Source organism: Falco naumanni, chromosome Z (genome assembly GCF_017639655.2).
Source record: "Falco naumanni isolate bFalNau1 chromosome Z, bFalNau1.pat, whole genome shotgun sequence".
Classification (NCBI taxonomy): Eukaryota; Metazoa; Chordata; class Aves; order Falconiformes; family Falconidae; genus Falco; species Falco naumanni.
This window is the reverse complement of record NC_054080.1, coordinates 72,973,051-72,994,089: the sequence shown is the minus strand read 5'-3', so window position 1 is coordinate 72,994,089 and position 21,039 is coordinate 72,973,051. Positions and strand designations below refer to the sequence as shown.

At 44.0% G+C, this 21,039-nt stretch overlaps 1 protein-coding gene across 2 annotated transcripts; it reads left to right on the top strand.

Annotated features, from left to right (window-relative positions):
• Nucleotides 1-2,854: 2,854 nt before the first annotated feature.
• Nucleotides 2,855-20,579, top strand: IL7R (interleukin 7 receptor). 2 transcript variants are annotated; one of them, XM_040579296.1, is made up of 8 exons: nt 2,855-3,071; nt 8,754-8,892; nt 10,212-10,366; nt 11,950-12,104; nt 13,182-13,359; nt 14,201-14,291; nt 16,209-16,284; nt 17,658-20,579. In XM_040579296.1, exons 1-8 carry the CDS (start codon nt 2,972-2,974, stop codon nt 18,159-18,161), a joined length of 1,398 nt encoding a protein of 465 aa, XP_040435230.1. In that variant the 5' UTR covers nt 2,855-2,971; the 3' UTR covers nt 18,162-20,579. The 2 variants fall into 2 exon arrangements, with proteins under 2 accessions (XP_040435230.1, XP_040435231.1); XM_040579297.1 differs by having other exon boundaries at nt 2,879-3,071; nt 17,757-20,579.
• The last annotated feature ends 460 nt before the right edge of the window (nt 20,580-21,039 follow it).

Genomic DNA, 21,039 nt, shown 5'->3' with positions numbered 1-21,039 from the left:
GCTCTAAGATTTAGACACTCACAAATTTGGTTTCCTGTCTCTAGAGCATTAGAGGAAGGCAACAAGGTGAGACAAATGGACTCAAGTACCTCATAGAAATCAAACAAATTCTGAAGCAGAGACCCAGAAGTAAAACAAAATGTACTTTTGCTACAGGGTTTTTCTCTACACTATTTTTTTTTCTTTTCATTGTGGTCCCTCATTTCCCCACCCAGACAAAATGCAGCTATGACAACATGGAAATCCCCTGAGTGGCACAGCTCTGATAATAAGATTGTTCAGGTTCAACCAAAATATTATGTCTGAAAAGTCTTTTTCTTTTAGTTTGTTCCAGCTGAAACAGGAAAAAAGAAAAAAGAAAAAAAAGATCAAAGTGATAGCCCACTCAATTATAAACAAGAAAATTTAAAGTGAGAAGGTGTCGTTTCCGGAGAGTGATCATTTTGCAGAGGAGAGTCCTCCTTTATCGACACCTCTGGCTGAAAACGACCCTGAGGGTTTCCAGAATAATATGACATTGAATATTATTAAGCCAGGTGCTGACATCCTTAAATGAATGTCTCCAAAGCAAGCCAGGGGTAGGCTTTAGGGATGTGAAGTTACTGGGACCTAGTCTCATTGATTCAAGTTTGGCATCGAGGAGCTTGGATCAAGCTTAGAAAACTCAGTAGGGAAAGATGTGGACTAACTACTCCTAAAGTCCCACCAGCAGACTCAGACCCCTGAAAGGGGTTATTTCTTGAAGGGATCACTGGCCCAAATAAAGCTGTAAGTGAAGAAAATTTCTTGAGCAAGGGTCCGTCAGGCTACGGTGCTTCTGTCGTCAGTGGCTTCTTGGCCTTGGTGCTGTGTCCAGCTCCTGCTCTGCTTCATATAGGTCGTTGCTGTAACCTGGCAGGTCCCTTTCCTGCTTGTGGGTGGTAGGTATTGTAGACGTCTGCCAAGCAGACATCCACCCCATGCCTCACCTTGAGCTTCTTTTGAATTGAGAAAAATAAATGTGTTTTAGGGGTTTAGATTTCATCTTTTGACTGTCTGTGTTAGGATGAGATGAACCATGCTTTCCACTGGCAGGATGGGAACAAAGCATGAAAAGCTCTGACATAGGAGTATACGCTGTAAATACCTACGTATTGACCAATGAATCCAAAGTTCTGTATCTGCCTAGCCTCAGTACACCTTCAGGGAATGCTTTGGTGGGGAGCCTCAGGGTAATTCCACAAGGAGGGACTTGACAGAGGTATGGGAGATGTCCATCTTCTGGGCAGCCTCGCTGAGCTTTTGTGAAAAGGGAGCAATTTCTTCCCATTTGTCATGGTTTAACTCCAGGCAGGTTAAAACGGGGCAGGGGAGCCCAGAAACACCCTCTTGGCTACCCATTGCCCCCTGCTCAGGGCAGCTAGTGACACTGGAGGACAGTCCCTGATCTCCTAGCAAGGACACTTTTCCAGACATGAGAGCTGAGCTTTCATCATTTCAGTGAGCGGTTTAGATTATTTGCTTGCAAATGAAAAATCTGGTGTGGTTTGTATACTGAGTCTTCTGATTATAGCGTCATCATTTTTCTCGTTGCTTGGGTATTGCTACCAACTTTGCCCTCAGTTCATTTTACGCCTCCAACATAAAACTTTTTTGGTGCAGCCAGGGCTGCGCCAGAGCTTGCTCTTCTCTTTCAGGTCTTCATCTCACTTGTAGTTAGCCACATCAGTCAGCTGTGTACAAGGCCCTGCATCACGCTCTAGTGTGCGTTGGTGTATACAGCCACAGAAAACGTGTGAAGGAAATACTTAACGCCTCTTGATCTTCCGCTTTCTACCTCTGCTTTGTCCAAAGCCTGAAAAAAAGTGAGATGTACCACTTCATTCTCAGGACATAGGTTTTGCAGGATTAGTTTTTTAGATCACAGCTTTTCTGGGTCAGCATTGCCTTATGTGGGACTTCATAGAACCACGGAGCAGTTTGGGTTGGAAAGGACCTCTGAAAATCATCTAGTTCTACCTCACCCTGCAGTCAGCAGGGACTTTAACTAGATCGGGTTGCTCAGAGCCCTGTCCACTCTGACCTTGAACGTTTCCAGGGATGGGTTATCTACCATATTTCTGGGCAACCTGTTCTAGTGTCTCCCCCCCCTCATCGTAAAAAATTTATTCCCTATGCCCAATACAAATCTATCTTCTTTCAGTTCAAAACTGTTGCTCCTTGTCCTGCCACTACAGACCCTGGTAAAAAAGTCTTTCTCCATCTTTCTTATGCACACTTTATATAATGAAAGGCCATAGTAAGGTTTCTCTGGAGCCTTCTCTTCTCCAGGCTGAATAATCACAACTGTCTCAGCCTGTCTTCATAGATGTGGTCCATTATTTGATCATCTTTGTGTCCCTCCAGTGGACCCACTCCAACAGGTCCATGTCTTTCCTGTGCTGGAGGCTCCAGATCTGGACACATTACCCGAGGTGGTGTCTCACCAGCATGGAGTAGAGGGGCAGAACCACCTTCCTCGACCTGCTGGTCACACTGCTTTTGATGCCAACACTTAAAGAATAAGTAGCAGATATCACTCTCAATGTTTCATACCTGGATTGGACCTGTGTATCGCCATCAAGAGGAAAGTGGATGAGAGGGCTAAACTGTGCTCTCAGGGAAACCAGCAGCAAGAATCCCACTAGCCAAGCCAGGAGAACCATCTGTAAAATGTGCTCCCGACCCACTGGACTTGACCAGATTTCGTCCAGTGAGTCAGTGGGCCTGATACAGAAGGTCCTTAGTTTTGAAGTGGGAAGCATGTTTCAAAGTAAAAGCTCCGCAAGTATCTTCACACTGGCTTCCTGCTCTCTGCCACTAGCCATCCTTGTCGGCATGTTTACATTTCCCCTTGCCTGACGTCTCTTTATCAGGCAATGGGTTTGTTCTGCGCCTAGTATAAAGCAAGTGAGTGCAGGTTTCGCACGCACATGTACTGTACACATGCAGCATGCTCAGGATGACACAGACGAGTACAGCATTGAGCATTTTCGCCTTGTTTCTTCACACCACTTTTGGGGAAAGTGGTTGCACCTCAGCAGATGGTGATGGTGAGTCATTTCATCTTCATCTTTCCACTCATGTATGACCTTGAAAAAACTAAGTTAAAAGCTCCAGAATGCAACTGCTGGGTTAAACGTGTTAGTGTTTTAGCTTCCAGTCTCTTTCTTCCAGTGCCAGTATCTGAGGCAGATGTGGGGCAGAGGATACCTATTTAATTTAATTCCCAAGTCTCCTGTCCTTGTAATGTCCACATTTGTATGACATGAGGGACACCATTGCTGTACGCAGAGGGCATGCAAGATCAGACCCATTAATCCTCTCTCATATCTACTGCTCATGTGAGGAGTTATGCCTGGGAGTAGGGTACTGCTTGACTCTTCTGCAGTCCACGGTAGCTCTGAGCTGCTATCAGAGAAGGGTGAGGTTCTGGCTTCTTTTGCTTTTCTTGGCAGTTTCCTCCAGAGAAAACGTTTCAATGTACCTCAAACTTGGCCCAAATTTTCCACTTCTCTTTTCTCTTTCTTTAAGCAATTGCATCAGGTATTTCTGGGGCACAGTCCCAGTGTCCCTTGTAGTATGGCTGAAGCAGCAACTCAACCAGGGAGTTCTCACAGCCCATCACTAAGACCATTCATCCCTTACTCAGCAAAATAATTCTAAATGCATTCAACAGCTTAAATTTGATCTTATTGCAGATTTCATTACCTCATTTAGAGAAGTGAAAATTATTTAGTAGCTTCAAAATAAAAAATCAAATCATAAAGAGCGGCAATAAAACCACTGTTTCAAGTGTGCTGTCCCTTTTCTGAAAAGGCAGCTGAAAAAAAATGGATTTACAGATTCAGTCCTGGATCTGTTAAACTCTTACTTGTCTAAAACTAAACAAACAGTAGTGACAATTTGTTGCACTGTGCCTGAAGGACATGGGCACTCACTCAGTTACTGGTAGTTTTAGGGCTCCCTTGTTTGGAAGCAAAAGAGGTTTTGGTTTTTAGGAAGTTAATGGCTGTGTTCCTACGCTATCTCACAGACGGGGAATCTCATTTTCCCCTGTGTGTCACGTATTATATAACACATATGTATGTGCATACATGCATATATACATAGATAGATATATGCAATAATTTTTTTTAGTTAGAGGAAAACAGTGAGTGTCTCAGAAGTGCATCTAAGAGCCATGTTTTTTTTCTATTTGCCTTTAATTTATACAGTCTGCAGCTGTTCAGAGCCAGCTTTGGCAAGCACCAGTGGTGGTGAATGGTTAACCCTAGAGATTTATCATGCGTGTCACTGAAACCTTTAGGGCTTCCCAAAAGCTGGAACGACTGACTTAACTTCCACTAAACCATAATTTGCTTAGAATTAAAGACAAACAGATTCAGAAAATCCCCACTGAGCAATTAGCAGCTTTTATGATTTCTTCATGAGTTTTGTGGGTTTGGTCAATAAATTAAACAATCCAGGGTAAATTCACCTGTGATGGATGTTGGCTTTCATTCTTCACCTTTCTGACTCGCCCTTCCTCCTGTCAAAGTGCTGCTAGCCATCACAGGCATGAGCTCACCCCTTCTTAGGGGCAGAGGAAGGAAAAGCTCATTGCAGCTTTTGCCTTCATCTCTTCCTTGCTGAGCAGCAGCCTGCCCCCCAGGTGCTGTCCCCCAGCTTGGCAGAGCTGGTGGAGGTCCCCAGAAGCCCTAAGAGAGCTGTCAGCAGCGCTAAGAAGGGGCAGCCATGGCCATGCAGGAGGGCATGAGCAGGGGGAGCAGGGGGCAGCAGGCTGCAGGAGCTCACGGATGGCTCAGCTGGCTTCAGTGGTCCTCCTACCCACCCTTGTTCTTTTTATGCAACCCACCTCAAAACTACAGTTAGTAAAACAAGTTCTTCCTAAATCGGATCAGCGCGAGAGACCTTGCCTTACTCCGCCTTTGGAGGCAGTCACTTCACTGACCTTGGAAATTCAGTCACAGATTCTGCAGGTGCTTAACAGTGCCATTGATTTCACATGTTGTTGCTAGTCCCGGTGGCTTCAGACTTTAAAGCTGAAGCATGTCCACAGCCTCTGCTAAGACTCCTCTCTTGGTAAAGGCTCATGATTCCTGCTGTGATCTGCACCAGCCTGCTGGGTGCTGCCCCAACCCAAGAGACAACCATTTCTGTGAAGTCCCTGCCATGGCTGTAGCTCTAAGAGCAGTTTTACTCCTGCTTAGAATTGCCCCACCTCAAGCCCTGCCTTGATTTCAGCTAAGCCAGACTCAGGGCTTTGCCTGATCTGGGCTTCTCAAGGAAAAAAAATAAAAAATTATCCTGTAAACTTTACATTGTGGAAAGAGTCCTTAGCAGTGTGAGTCATGGTGCAGTCATCAAAACCATTCACATAGCAAACACATTCATGTGTGGATGTTCTGAGGTTTAGGGAAGAAGTGTAGCTGAGGCTACATGCATATTTATGTCAGACAAAAAAAAAATTAATTAGTCGTGGAGGAATCATACCAGAAAAAACATTTCAAATTGCTTGCTTAACACTGTTTATGAGGTTTAATTATCATTTAATTATTATTTAATTATTTATGCTTATGATGTTGTTTCCATGAATAAGGGATCACATAATCACAATGTGAAAATTTGGTGTCAAAGAGGCAAAGTCAGCTTTCCTTCCAGTGCAGTATCAAAGGTGCACTGTGCTGGTGAAACCTTACATGGCTGTTGAAACTGCAGGATAAAGACTTTTTCTTTCTTTTCATTTTGCAGTAAGCCAGATAGAATATGAATTAAGAGTTCTGTCACATCTCTGCAAAGCAGCAGCAGCCAGCTAAAAAGTTGTTTCTCATATGCCGTTTATTAATATGATGATTATCAGGTTTGTGTGTTTATGCAAAATCAGATATATGTAGTCTGCATGTACAGAGAGCACCAAGAAGTATCTCTCTCTCTCTCTCTCATATGAAGGAAGATAGGTCATCCTAGCTCGTAAGTTTTAATGTCTTGAGGTATCTATCAGTATAAATAAGTCAGTCTACTGGTAATTGCAAGTAAAGTCTTAGAGAGGCGTAAAATGTGACATTTGAGTTTTGGGTGTATCTATCTATACAAAATATGGGGGTTTTCCATTTTACGCAGATTCATTTCAGCTTACTTGTTATCCCCTGAATTTTGAATACGTGTGTATCTCTATGCACACATTTTTACCTGCAAATATGTAATTTTATGTAATACACATTTCTGTACATGTATGTCTGCCCAAATGTCTCAGGGCTGCATTGATCAAGATGTATGTATTTCAACATGTAGGAAACTGCTGCAGGGTTCGTCCTGGAGTTGCACTGACCTCTTGAATGTAGTGGTCAAATAGAGTAACTCTGTGCAGCACCTGCCTTGTCTGTGGCTGTAGTGCACAGATTATCCCTCAAAGCAGCACCGCTGGTGGAAGGCACAGCATTTTGATGCCTTTCAGGGAGAGCTGAGCTACCCCTGGGACAGACCCCACCAGAGCTGCAGTGAGATCAGTAATTGCCCCTTAGCACTGGTTGCTCATGGTGGTAAATGGCTACTACATCTTAGCGCAGGGGATAGATCTGCTGCTGAGTTCCAGATTAGTGCAGCATCAGATGCTCTCATCCCTCCTGCTGCCCGCCACAGGTACTGGTGGGAGCAGCCCCCTTCCTAGTCCCTGCCCACACTGCTTTTGCATTTTTCTCTACATTCCTGATTGACTTCTGAATTTCTTTTCTTACTCAAAAGCTGATCCAGATGCACCTCAGCTCCGAGGTCAGAAGGAAGTGCTGCTGATAGTGACCCTGCGGCATAATGCTCTTTACTTAGGTTTTAAGGCAATCAACAAACTCTCCCCTGCTTTCTACCTGCTGTCAAACTATGACCGTTTCAGATCTTCAGATGTGCTCCCATGCTGGACTAGGTCTACGGTCTGTGCGTCTCGGTGTGCACTGGCAGGATTGGCCAGGACATCACCAGCAGGACTACGAATCTGGTATCGAAGTAGCCGGTCATGTCTCAGTGATTCATTTCACCTAAGTGACAGCAGAGATGACCATCATTTCCTCTGGGAGGGATTTTCCATTTGAAATGTTTCCATGGGCATTTTCCCACACTGTCTGTTAGTGAGTGTGAGTCACTGATATGCCCAGAGCAGCCACGGTCCTGTTCTTGCAGTGGTAGGTGCCCTGCACGACAAGGCCATGCCTGAGCAGTGGGTAGGAGGACACCAAGTAGGAGATGGGGAATAGCCGCTGGACATGGGAAAGAGGGTTATGTATCACCACAGCTACCCTTAACCACTGGTAAAAGAAGGCAGAGACACTCCTGCCCCGAGGATCCATTAAGGGGTCACGGCAATTACCCTTTCCCTGTCTGCTCGTCTACAGTAGGTGAGATTTTATGAAATGAGGCTGAACCGGCAGTTTCCACCGGAGAGGACTCCTCTCAGAAGCATCAGGTTTTGCTTCACTGACCTCATACCTGCCAAGTGTAGGACTTGAGACATAAGCTCTTAGTCAAATCGTGATTGTGTTATTAGTCATCAAAGCAAATCTGCAGGAAGCCAAGCATTCTGGCAGAAAGTCTGAGCTTTCCCTCCTGAGCCCAAATTTGTGACATTTCAGAAAACTTTGCAGTATAATCAAAATGTGGCTTAATTATCTCATGATACCAAAATACTCTTGCTTTCCTAAACCCACCCATTTAATTTTCCAGTCTTCTCAGGAACCTGGTGACAGGCCAGACCATCACAGCACAGGCAGGGGCAGAGCAGAGGCCAGAGGATGCTGTTTGGGCATGCTTGGCCACCTGCAGCATGGCTGGTCCTGATGCAGGTGAAGCCATGGCAACTGCTGAGCATGCATTCTCTGCTGTGGATCTGCCACTTTGGAGCTACAAGGTGTTTGATGCAATTTCAGGCTGTCTTGAGCTAAAATTCCCATACAAAAACTCCCGTTGAAACTAGCCCTTGCTCTTGAACAGATGTTACCCTCAAGCATCAGTCCCAGACACCTCTGGCAGTGACTGTGCAGAGTATATCCCCCAGTGCATGTTTCTGTTCTACTTATTTTTAAGAGTGTTTCAGTCCTTGACTTGAATAATCTGCTTTTCAGCAGGCACCATGAACTTGCCCTGCTTCGCATGCCCCAGGATAGCAGAATTTTGTGGCTCTTAATAGGAAAACCTGTTTGAGAAAGTTCTGAGGTGATTTTCAGATAGAGTAGGTCCTGGTGTTATCTTGGCATAAAGTTTATCCGTAATTTTAAAATGAGAATGCTCCTGTCCCTGGCTCAGACTTAGGAGGAATTAAACTGCAGTGTGAACAATGTGTTTTTCTGTCTCGCACTTGACACTGGGACTTTTTTACTGAGGCTTACAGGTCAACATCAGTGCCCTTCTTTGCCAGTGATTAATAGAAGAGACGTAGGGTGTCTTGTCTGACTAAACCATCTGCAACGCTATGTCTTTTTATAGTTCACAGACCGGTGATGCAGAATGTATCTATGTGCGTGGTAAGTGGCAGGGCTTCACTGGCATGCGGGGAAAGCAAACCCGAAAGGTGCAAGTGGCCTTTAATTTCATTTTGAAACAAGCTTTCTTTGCTTCTTACAAAACAGGTGGGTCGATCCTCTTCCTTTCAGGCAACCATGTAAAGAAACAACCTCCTATACAATGGAGCTGCAAATCGAATACACTCATGGGTTTGCTTCAGTAACATCCTACTAATCTCTCCTTAGGGACTTTTGGAGATGATGAACCAGACAATTTTGACATCGACTGTTTCAGTCATCTGGAATTTAAGGGTTCCTATAGCAGCCTGACCTGCAATTTTACTGAGCTGCCTCCTCACAACACTAACTATACCCTATCCCTGTGGTAAGTGCTATCAGTCCATCCTTTGGTAAACTTCTGGAAAGCAAAGTGCTAAGCCCTGGTGAATCCTGTTGCCCTACGCTGGGACACAGGAACAGCAAAGCTAGACAAAATTCTGTTTCAGAGTGTTTTGCTGAGCTTGACTACTCTATTCAGCAAAGAAGAAGAGTTTACTGAAATAGAATATAACTTCCCTAGTAAGAAAAAAAGTCATCTGGAAGGGTCTGTAAAGGGCTTTATAATGTCTCTGATAGTCCTGATCTTGCCTCTGCTTCTCTGGAACACCTTTAATTACAGATGCAGCCTAGCATGAACTGAGCATTTTTCCATTAAATCAAATGATATTGTTAGGAAATCAAACCTAGCCTTTATCTAGTGAAAAAAAGTTTTTGAAGAGGCAGACCCTTCCCACAGAAAATTCTTTGGCAAGAAGGCTGATTTTCTACTGCAGTGAAAATGCCTTTATGTAGGTAAGGAAAAAATTAAGCAGTTGTCTTTGCACATGCTGGAATGAATATACAAAACCCAGACAGTTACGAAACACATCAATCACCTCCACTTCTTTTTGAGTTTCTTCTTGAAACTCTTTTCCACCTTCTTTTTAAGTGATACACCAAGTTGAAGAAGCTCAGGTTTGGTTTCTTTAGAATACTTCTGCTTTTCCCTTTGCCTGTTTTTCCTGAAACTGAAAGTTCTGTGGCAGCCAGCAGAAGCAGATTTTTATTTTTTTTATCATGCTATTGTAATCACTACTTTTTTTCCACCTAGTTTATTAGAATCTTTCTATTTCATGAGGTTGATTCTGGATTTTGGCTGAAATTTTATGAAAGTCCTCAAACACAGGTGTCGCACGGATGGAGGAACACACAGATATGTTTCCACTGCTGAAACTGTGCCATAGGACCCTTTCACGGCCTGGCTGACTTGAGTCTGTATTTGCTACGACTTTGGTCAATAAGAAATTTGTCTTTATCTTCAGTGAGCATCCAAATCTATTGCCCTATATTTAAAAACGGCACCAGTAAGATAATTTTTAAAGACACAAAGGTTTTTAACACATACATCTCCAATTTAATAATTGCATTTTTTTCTTGGAGAGCTCCAGGACTCTTACTTGGATACATGTCACTTGAGTATTGTCCTCAAGGACCATAAGGAAAAACACTATCAATCTTTTAAAGTCCTTATTTGTGTGGCATTTTTTTCTTATTTCACATGGAGTCTCACTTCAGTTAATGTGAAATGAGCAACCAGGATTCACCCCTTACTATGTTACAGTAAGACTGAGAAAAAAATTAACATTGTGTCACTTCGGTCAACAGTACCAAAGAAGACAGCGATTACGTGTGCTTCAATATGGAGAAACAGGAAGATGTGTATTTCCTAGAATTCACTGATATACTCTCCAACAAAGACCTTTGCATGGACACTGAGATGAAGAGAAGGATCTGCAAGAGTCTGGTTGTAACTGACATTGGTAAGACACTGAACATTTTAGATGTTTTTAAGACACAGGAGTTACTGAAGGAAAAAAAAAACCCAGCCTAGTGCAAAGCCTAAGCATCAATCTGGATGACACAGAGGCAGTATAAAACAGTGTCCTAGCAGAGCATGTAGCTCGGATTGGGGTGTTGGCAGTGTGTGGTGTTCCCCTGGCTTCCAAGCCAGACATGACTAACCTCCATTCAAAAAGTGCCGCTGAATTCTGGCCTATTTTGACACTGCCCTGACCTGGACACAGACTGAGTCATGCACTTGGTGAAGCAGCTGTTCCTAGGCAAGGATGAACTGTCCAGCAGGGACATTTTGTTCTTCTCTTCCTAGGGACTGTGTACTTCCAGGACTGACCACCCCAAGTCTAGTGTGAGCTTGGTAGCACAGGGACACCGAGGTTGCAAGATCTCACTTTTTTGCACCTTGCTTCTTGGTGAAGCCTGTTGTCTGAACATGGCGCTCAGGCGTCCCACAGCGAAGGGATGCCGAGAGCCCAGGACAGGCTTGTCAAAGCTGTGTTGGGGACCTGCCTGAGCTGAGAAATAGGGAACCTAGGGAAAGAGGGGCTTCTTAGTACTTATCCCTCTGGGGAGCTGGTCTCATTCAAGGGCTGCAGAGAAGCCCATGTAGCGTGGCTCCGTTCTGCTGTGGTGCCATATTGCTTTGCCTTCCTTTGGCAACAGGCTCTGCAACATCTGTATTTTATGAAACGTTTCTGCCCCAGTCCAGTAGTTTTCTAATAATCTTACATTACCTCTCAGTTTATGGGCCAGCCTGGACCATCTTTGGTGGTCTCTCCTCTAGAAACTGTGGGTCTCACATGGAAGGTTTAAGTATTTTGGGGCTTTAGAAGGAATGGGCCTAATTTCTGGCTATATGCATTTTCCTGAGAGGAAAGAGGTGGGGTCTCTGTTCCTGTGAAAGCTGGCGTACTTTACATGGCACATTCAGGAAGCATCAGGAGCACAGAGACAGGTTCCTGCAGACCTCAGGCACAGCTTGGGGACAGTGCTGAGGGCTGCACTTTGGAACGCATGTACTGGCACAGGCGGTCATTTGACACAGTCTCCTGCAGGCCAGGTCAGGTGTGGGTTCATAGCAAGGGCCTGGAGCCACAGCCCCCTCTGTTATATCTAACACTGTCATACTTTGTCCCTACGCCTACCCCACCACCCTGACGACCACCAGCAGTTGCACCCATGCCCAGTTTGCTCCCCAGTGCCTTCCTCCCAGCACAGCGACGGGTTTTGCCATGGGACCTCCATCTCAGAGCATGGGTTAGAGGGGCTGAATTTCAGGTCTTCAAGCAATACTACCGCAGAAGTGGGGCTGCTCAGAAATTGCTTTCCAAGACTAAATGGCACATCCCTAGGAAGTCTCAGGACCTAGGTGTAAGGATGAGCTGGGGCTCAGCATGAGGCTCATCCGGCTCAGGCCAGCTCTTGCTCAAGATAGGTCACCCTGATGGGAGCGTAACTTGAAGTTACTTCTTGCTTTTCAAAACCTGTTTATTTTGTAGTAACACTGTGCTACTCCTGTTATATCCTGGTTTGTTATCATTTGCAGTTAAGCCTGAAGTACCATTCAATATAAACATCACATACCAAAAGGAAGCAAATGAATATCTTATTCATTATAGTACCCCACACTCATGGAAGAAATACCTAAGGGACAAATTAATACACCAAATAGCCTATCGGCAGGAAGAAGGCACTTGGAAGGTAAGTGATGATGTGTTGGTGAGCTTACACTAATTTCCAAAATTAAACATTACCAGAAATACCAGACCATGTAAAAACCTTCAGATCTGCATTTCTACAGTTCTCCAGCTGAAAACTTGGAAAGATACAGTGTTTGGCATTTGGAAATGTCATCAGCCAAAACAATTCCAGACCGACAGCATCCATGCCTGTTATACACTTCTCTGGGCTAACGAAGTTTTATTTGTTCGGGCTTTGCAGTGGGAAGACATAATGCCTAATCTAATCTAAGACATAATCCTAAGTGTATGGATGGCTTGCTATGTTGCTACAGTGGTTTTGCTTTTATTTTCTATGCTCATCAGTCAGTAAATTGAATGACCCCTTTTCTTATTTAGCAATAGTTTCTTTGTGTCCCTTTTTCACTGAGCCTCTCCAGGCTTCGGGTGCAGCCCTGCAGCTTTCCCACCCTCAGATGGTGTCTCAAGCTGCAGCAGCTTGTGAACTGGATCTGGTGTGGGCTGCCCAGCTGCTGAGACCTCTGTGTCCCCTGTCACAAGAGCACCTGTGCAAACACTAGTCCAGATGCTTGAAAGCGTGGACTGTACCTGTTTCTTACAGCAGGAACAGAGGAGAACTGTAAGTAGAAAAAGGTTTCAGGCAATGAAATGCACTGAAACAAAGAGCACCAGAGCTGCGCTGTGGGATTTCAGCTTCTTTCCTGTAGCTGTTCTTTCAGAAGCTGTCTTTTTATGCTGCAAAATGTATTTTTCCCCTCTCTCTTCTGAGCCTCCCCAAGGAAGCATGCATTTCCCACTGCAGTGCAGGTGGTAGCAAAGCACAGTTAATACTTCAAGCTGTTTTCCAAGAAGCTTTTACCTGGTGTTTGTCTTTCTTCTCGATACTGGCTGGCTGGGCTACCTTGCTGTTAAACTAGGCCGATGGCCTGATGACCACCTGTATAATAACCAAAGACATGGAGCAAACAGCATGGTACTGCAAGGATGCACCTGGTCTTACACATTTTGCTGAAATTTAAAAGTTAAACTTTTCCTGTATCTTCTAGAAAATTAATCAGATTTTTATGTGTGTGTTTAGACAATAGAGACGCCGTACCTTCAGATAAAATTACTGGGGAAAAACCTTGAAAATGATGCATCGTATGAGGTGAAAGTACGTTCCCAGCCCAATGGAGATTATTTTAAGGGCACGTGGAGTGAATGGAGCACTTCCCAGAGCTTCAGAACTGCAAGAGAGCAGCATTCCACAGAGAGCTGTAAGGGCAGAAACCACTTTGGTCCACCTGGCAGAAAGCAGAGCTAGGGGCCCTTGGCTCCCTGGCCATCCCCAGCAGCAGCAGGGACAAGAGCACGGGGAGGGAAGAGCCCACAGCCATGGCAGGGTCAGCCCTCACAGGCACCAGGCACCCTGGAGGAGATGGCCCCGAAAGCGGCTGTATTGCTCTGGTCTGGGGCTGACTCTCCACACAAAACTAAATCTCACTCAGGGGTAATAAGATCATATGCAGTGCTGCTGTAAGGACATGAGGGGAGGGGGAAGACTGACTCACTCCTGCTTGCTGCCTGCTGGTGTGCAGGGAAAAGAACCAGCTTGCACTGAGTGTTTCAGGTAAGGCACAAAGAGCAATGAAACATGCCCCATTTCAGGGCCCTGGATCTGCGTGCAAGCATGGCACTTTAATCACAAATACAATATGGGATAAAATCTCATCATCGCACTTGTAAATGTGAATAATCCTTCTGGTCCTTAGGGTCCCCCAAGGTACCTTGGCATTATGTCTGTTGGAAGTCACCTCAGTGCTGCTGTAAGGATGCAGCGAGCAGTGGCTCCATGCGCTGAAAGTGAAAGCAGACTTTGAGCTGCTTTAATCCAATCTGGGAACCCAGCTTGGAGCTCAGCCAAGTGCTGATGTTCTGGTCACCTACCTCTTTCCTCCTTCAGGGAGACAGGAGAAATGCACCACTGCACCAGCCCAATGATAGGCAAATGCAATGCTTGGCATTAATTTCTAATTTATCACCTGATAAATTACAGTCATGGTGGCTTAACAGTGAGACGTTTAGATGTTTTGACTGATGTTCTTTGTTTTTCTTTAGACAGCAGCATGGTTGTGCTTATGCTCTCCATCCTGGGATTCATACTCTCCATTGTCATGGTTGTCCTGATCATAACTTTTTGGGAAAACAGGTAATCTAAGTCCCTTTGTATCAGAAGAAGTGTTGGAAGCCAATCCTGTTCTGATACTTCTTATTGCTTTCCTTCTTATACTTGTGAACTACTCTTTTTCCATCTCTAGACCTCTATATCAACCAAAAGCAGGAAAAAAGTAGAAATGGGCAATACAAAAGGGGGTGTTGGCAGGAAGAGGATAACTTACCGCTTTGAGCAGACTTCAGTCTTGGGATCAAAACACTGAAACCTTTGGGGAGATGAAGTCACCAAGGGAACACTTGCAGAGTCAGTGTCTCATTGGAGACAAATCTGACTCAAAAGCTTCAAGCAAGATCCAGAAAAGAAAGTGAGCTTTAGTAAAGTCCCAAGAGGTGTGGAAATGGTATACTGGGGAGATTGCCTCTTTTCCTTTCATAGGCTGAGTCAGTGGAGCCTTTGCTCTGCAGCACTTTCAGAAGCAGCACGGCACAGCTCCGTGCAGCGAGGGCTTGATGGTGTCGACCACCAGCCCAGCCACGTCCACATCCAGCCAGCCATGTGGCAAAATCAGGCTCCACATCCCCCACCAAAGCAGTCATGGCAGAACGGGACCAGAGATACATTCATTACACAGGCAGCCCTGTGTCTGCATTGGGGTTTTTTTGATATATTGGCTACACAGCAGTAAAATATTTTTTAAATACGTGGCTATATATGCTTCTATATAATAGAAGTGTTGACAAACTTAAGAAAATTAACAGGTATGTAGAAAATCTGGTGAAACCAGAATCTAAAATGAGAAACTCCCAAGTTTAACCATAGGAGAGGGAGCCTTCACAAGGCAGAAAGCCCAGGGCTGTTCAACAGCGTTCGGAGCAGCCCATCCATGACATCCAGCTCCACTGACATCCAGAGAGAGGGCTGCATGCGAGTTGCTTTCTGGGGACAACACCTGGGCTGTGCTAACTCCTAAATTACACAAGGGGAATATGGGAATATGCTAGTTGGCCTCTGTCAAACCATGCCAAGAACAATTTTAATAATTAAACATTTTAGGCACCGGAGTTATCTGCTAGACAATGCTCCCTGGTGCTGTTTTATTTGCAAGTGTAGATGTAGCTTGAGATTTCTAGCTCTTGCTTTTTACTGTTGCTGAGAACCTACAGTTCTCTAACTGTGCTAGAAGTTCTGCTTATGTAAAAACATGCTCATGAAAAAAAAGACTTCTTGAACCCAGATATTTCCCTTTTAAAAAGAAGAGGATTTTATACATGTGTGTATATATATATCCATATATACAGACACATATATAAAACAAAATATATATTCATATGCATCTATAGCTGTACCTATATTACTGCAAGATTTAATGTCAGTTGGGCAATATTCTCCAAATGTACCATTGCTGAGGGTTTCCAGCAGCACAGCATGAGAACTTTGCTAATCAAGGCAGTAAAAATGAGACCAGTGGGACAAGGCTACAACACGGCTATCTGAAGCACAGATAACTGGCCAAGGAGTGGGACAATGCACAGTTCTTTGACACGTAAACATGCAGAGGCAAATATCAGCAAATTTACACTTGAACCACAGCATCTTTTTTCACTTGCAGAAATTGGTGTCATCATGTAAAACCCTGTTAACACTGTTAGATGCAAATGAGCTCTTTGCTGGCATCATTTGCTCCTTTTCCAGTACTTGGTGAAGCATCTTTCTTTAACTGTGACAATCTGTGCACTCAAAAGAACAATGACTATTCAGTGACCTTTATGACTCCTCTTCTCCTCTCTTTGTTTTATTCTGAGACTTCTCTGTTGTTATTCTGAGTAATGCAAGCCAGCCCTCAGTCTTTATGAGAATAAGTACAAATGATGCAATATGAACCTCTGGTATCTCAGCATGTCCCTCTATTGCTGCTGTTGAACCACCTTTTGTCTACTGTTGCTGTTTCAGGATCAAGCCTGCTGTGTGGCCAAATCTTCCCGATCATAAAAAAACGCTGGAGCAACTATGCAAGAAGCCAAAAAATGTATGTACTTCCACTGTTGCTTTCAGCTAAGTGTAAACCATTGGGAATTAAACTAACACTTGTGAGAGAGAGTAGATGCATTTGCTTGAACTGGGACATCTTTCAGAAATTACTTCTACATTTCACTCAGGAGAGCACACATTTGCACAGGCAGATGCTAGTCCAGGGTATGGAAATAACAGACAATTCAACTGATGCCCAAGCTTTGACTTGTGCAAAGTAGCTACAGACAGATGGAGAATTTGATATATGAAGAAAGGCTGAAGGAACTGAGTTTGTTTATAGAAAAAAGAAAGCTTGGGGTGGGGTCTACTAATCACAGCCTTCCAATACCTAAAGTGTAGGTAGAGAGATGGTGAAGGTACTGTTGCCACAAGGCTGCATGGTGGCAGGACCAGAGGCAACAGACACATGTTACTTCAGGGTAAATTTCATCTGGATATAAGAAAGCTTCTTTTCTCCATCAGAACAATTAAGCATTGTGTAGGTTGCCTAGAAAAGTAGATTCTCCTTTGCTGGAAATGTTCAAAGGCTTGGCTTGTTAGGGCTCTGGATAACCTAATCTGATTCCTGCTTCTGGCAGAAGGTTGACCAGTTAGACTCCAGAGGTCCTTTCCAACTGAGACACTTTGGTGATTCTATGAAACTGTAAAAGTGGGGCTGGAAGGGGACCCTTTGCAAACATCCCTGTTGATGCCCATATACCCTTATATTGCCAGCAGAATTGTTCATACACCATGCCAGATAAAAGCCAGAGAGACAAATGTTACAAACTGTAGGACGGGGGATTAACTTGTTGCCTTAAAACTATATGGCTACTGCATTTTTTTGCTAAGAAATTCATTAGTGCTGGTCTCTCCAGTTGGTACGTTATTAACACGTTTTTAATTTAATAAGAGGTCTCAGACAACTCTCCTATTCCCTGTGCTCCCCAGTGCAGGGATTCCTCATGTGTTTCAGGAAGTCGTGTCAAATTTTTACTTCCCTCACTGCTAAATTAGGAAGGTAAAACTGAAAGGAACTGCCTGGGTTGGCACACTCATTCCTGTGAAATGACTGGTGTGCAATAGATGCATGGCTCAGAAAAGTCTCTGAAACTCCAGTTCCCACCACATTTGGTAGAGCACAAAATGCTCTGGAGAGTGATGCTGCCTGCAGGAGGCCAATGGATAGATTCAGATTAATACGGAAAAGGATTTTAAGCCACGTGACAGTTTATTCTCTGCTAACCTACTGTTCAGCCCACTCAGGGTTACTTTCAGAGTTAAAGAAATGACAGATACCTTTCTAAAAGCAAACAAAGTATCAGAGCACATTTTCTCTTAAGCTAATACCCACTGTTAACTGACCATGCTGTTCCCTTTGCCATGCAGAATTTTGATATAAGCTTTAACCCAGAGAGTTTTGGTTACGTTCATATCCATAAAGTGGATGGCATTCGAGCAAAAGCTGAACTGGAAAATTTTCTGCAGCCATCAACTTCTCCAGAGACAAACCTTCCAGAAAAACTTAAGAGCAGATCAGACCTGAAGATGATCCCTGCGATGACAGACAAAAGCAATCTAAATCTGTCTGTGACATATGGAGGAATCTGGCCGGCTGAAGCCTTGCACAAGCTCCTGGGCACAAACCAGTTGGCAGTCACCGAAGGAAACTGCAGCTCCAGCACGTACAAGGTGTGCCACAGCAATGGGGTGCCCCTGTGCAATGATGGTTTCAACCTTTCCTCCACTCCTCCCCCAGATCTCTCTGACCAGCCTGGACCAGAACCCCTCAATGGTGACACTGCGTCCCAGACACTGCCTACCAGTGAAATGAGGTCACCAAACAATGAGGAAGCCTATGTCACTATGTCTAGTTTCTATAAAATTCAGTAAACCTTACAGGGATGGCAACATACTTTTTTATCTCTAACACAAGCAGGACACTGAAGCTTTCTGTTTTGTTATCCTGCACCCTCTGAGCCTCTGCCACACACCCAGCTGCAGTGCGACGCTGTGCCTGAAAGGAAGGAGGTTCTCCTATGTTTCAGGGACAAGTGGCCTAACCTTAGCTCTCAGTATGCCAGCAGCCATCTCCACCACAGCAGAAATTGACTTTAATTGAATCTGACTTTCTTATCAAATCTTCAGATATGATTAATCCAGAGCAATGACACTGCAGTCCTAGCTGAGGATCACAGCCATCTCATAAAAGTTAACTATTGTCTTCTAAACTCTTCTGTTAACCTCTTGGTTGCAGAGTTAAGCTCTTATTAATGCATAAGCAAGTTATACAGCAACAAATTCAAGTTAACTAGAATCCAATCTCTTTTATAAAGTGACATGTCAGGAGCAATTCCTCTGCAGTCAGTGGAAGTCCATGAGTTTGCAAAACGCCAGTAAATGAGAGTTGCTATCAAGCATTAGTTGCCAGGGGATTCAGGAGCTTGGTCACTGCAAAGCGAGTCTGCTGAGCCTCCAGGTAAAAGGGCACATGGACATTGACTCACTTTAAGAAGATGTTTTCTTACATTGAGGTTTTTGGGGATTTTTGAGAGAGAGTAAAACAAAGCAAAACCCTACATGACACTGCTTTTTGCTGTTGGTAAAGAACTGCCCTGCTGTTGCCCCCCCTAAAGGGGCCAGCTTTAGGATACACAGGTATTTCTGCTAGTGCTATATATCAAAGATCTTTAGTATTTCATGTACTAGCAATGTTTAGCTAAGAAAACAAAATTATATCAATGAAAAGTGAAGTCCCATCTCTTCCCGTAAACTCAGCTGGGGCTGTAAAATGCATGATGCTGTCTTTCTCTGCAGCTGTTTTGCCAATATTAGTGCAGCATGTAAGTACTTTCCAGGACAGAAGGGCTGAGAGGACTGTGTTTGTTTACTAGCATTATTCCTAGTGGTTGTGGCTGCATGACAATACTTTGAATTTAGCCAGGTAATGTTCTCATGCAACATCTGACCTAGGAAGATGGATGGAGTGTCATGGATCCTGCCAGTGATTAGAAGACCTGCGTTTTTTTTTAATGTACCTTGTAAAAAATATGGCCTGGAGATACCTTTTTTTGTTTGTTTTTTAAATGTTATTATGGAGAAAGGCATCTTGTCCCTTCCCTTTCACCCTTCTGTGGGCTCTGTGCCCAGCCCTAAGGAGCTCCCCACCTGCTGTCACACAGAGATGGCTGAGCCACTTCACAGCCTCTCTAGGATGCCATGCATTGCAGAGCACATGCTTGGAGATGAAACTGCTACAGCCACATGGTTGCATGACAGCCAAGCAGTGTGGCCATGGGAAATCCAAGCCACTTTGCTGTGCTCTGGGATCGGGGTTCACCCTACTGGGCAGTCTCATTTCCTCTAGCTGCTTGAAATTCTCCTTCCCCAAAATGTATTCACATTCCCAAAGGCTAAGGGTAAAAGAGTCCTTTCTCATCCTCAGAGCTGCTAGAATTTGTTCTTACTGGTAAGAGCCACTGAGATGTTGCTATCTATATATGATGTAGCCTGCTGGAGAAAAACAGCACTCCCAAGACAGCACTCCACCTCCACCTGACACCAGGAAAACCTTCACATGGGGATAACCTTACAGTCTCTGCGTGCAAAGGGGCTGAGGATTTGGTCAAGGCATTCCAGTGTCATTTTACAGAATGTTTTTTATTGCTGTTTCTTGCCGTATTGAACATTGATTAATGAAGTAGGAAAAGGCGAAAGCCCTGGACTTTCATTTGCTTTATAATGCTTGTATTTCTTTTTTAAAAGAGCCTCTGGTAATGCTCATACTGTGCTGACTTGCACAGTGCAGTTGTAGATGCAGACAGACTGGGCTGGAAAGACATCCTCTTCCAGTTACAGTGACAGACAAAAACAGAATAGAGAAAGAAGCAAAACTGCATCAGAAAAATCCTGTACAGTATGTGCTATGCTTGTTTTGAACTCACACACACATTTTTAAGGATTAAAAGGGACATCAGAAATGTTTATTTGCACTGTTTAGGCAATAGGTTACCATGTATAGTAGTCTTTGTTTGTCCAGAAAGGTATACTGCATTTAATATAGAAAAATCAGTAGAAACATAGTGTTTGCCTTTAATATGGGAAAAGTAGTAGGAACCTGATGTTTATTTACTTCAATCACTCTGAAATAGTTATATGTTTTCTATGTAGTACTCATACTTTTGCATAGCTGCTAATATTTAAACATTCATTCTTTTTTCTATGTCTTACTATATTTAATTAGATAACATGTAACTTTGGTTTTACGGTGGTGTCACTGTATTAAAACAACATGGATATTTGCATGACTTATTTATGCTGCTGTAATTCAGTCTTCTAATATATATTTATCAGGATAGGACTTACTCTGCTTTTACTAAAATGAGGACTCCACGGTCTCTGACTACCTTCAGGCAGGATAAATCCCACATAAATCCAGACAGCTCAGAGGCCTGAAAGCACTGTAGGACAACAGCAAGTATCACCCATCCTTTACCACGACCACTTTGTGAGCCAGGGAAGCCTCTCTAGAGCTCCGGTCCCTATGTTTTGTACTGGGCATGCCTTTGTTCAGCCTTTGGACTTTGATTGCCATCCAATCCTCGTTAGCCAGAAAGCAGAGAGGGAACAGCTCTGGGAATCAGGCAGGTGAAGCTGATCTCCTGCCAGTGGCTCGTTCTTGCTCAGGCAAGCCAGAAGCTTTGCCCAAGCCCTTGGGTACAGCCATGAGTCTACACAACAAGCACCGGGAAAAAAAAAAAAAAAAAAAGCC

Coding starts and splice junctions, on each gene's coding strand:
- IL7R (XM_040579296.1), top strand. CDS start 2,972: ATGCTCAGGATGACACAGACGAGTACAGCATTGAGCATTTTCGCCTTG. Junction 10,367..11,949: donor TCTGGTTGTAACTGACATTG/GTAAGACACTGA, acceptor TATCATTTGCAG/TTAAGCCTGAAGTACCATTC. Junction 14,292..16,208: donor ATAACTTTTTGGGAAAACAG/GTAATCTAAGTC, acceptor TTGCTGTTTCAG/GATCAAGCCTGCTGTGTGGC.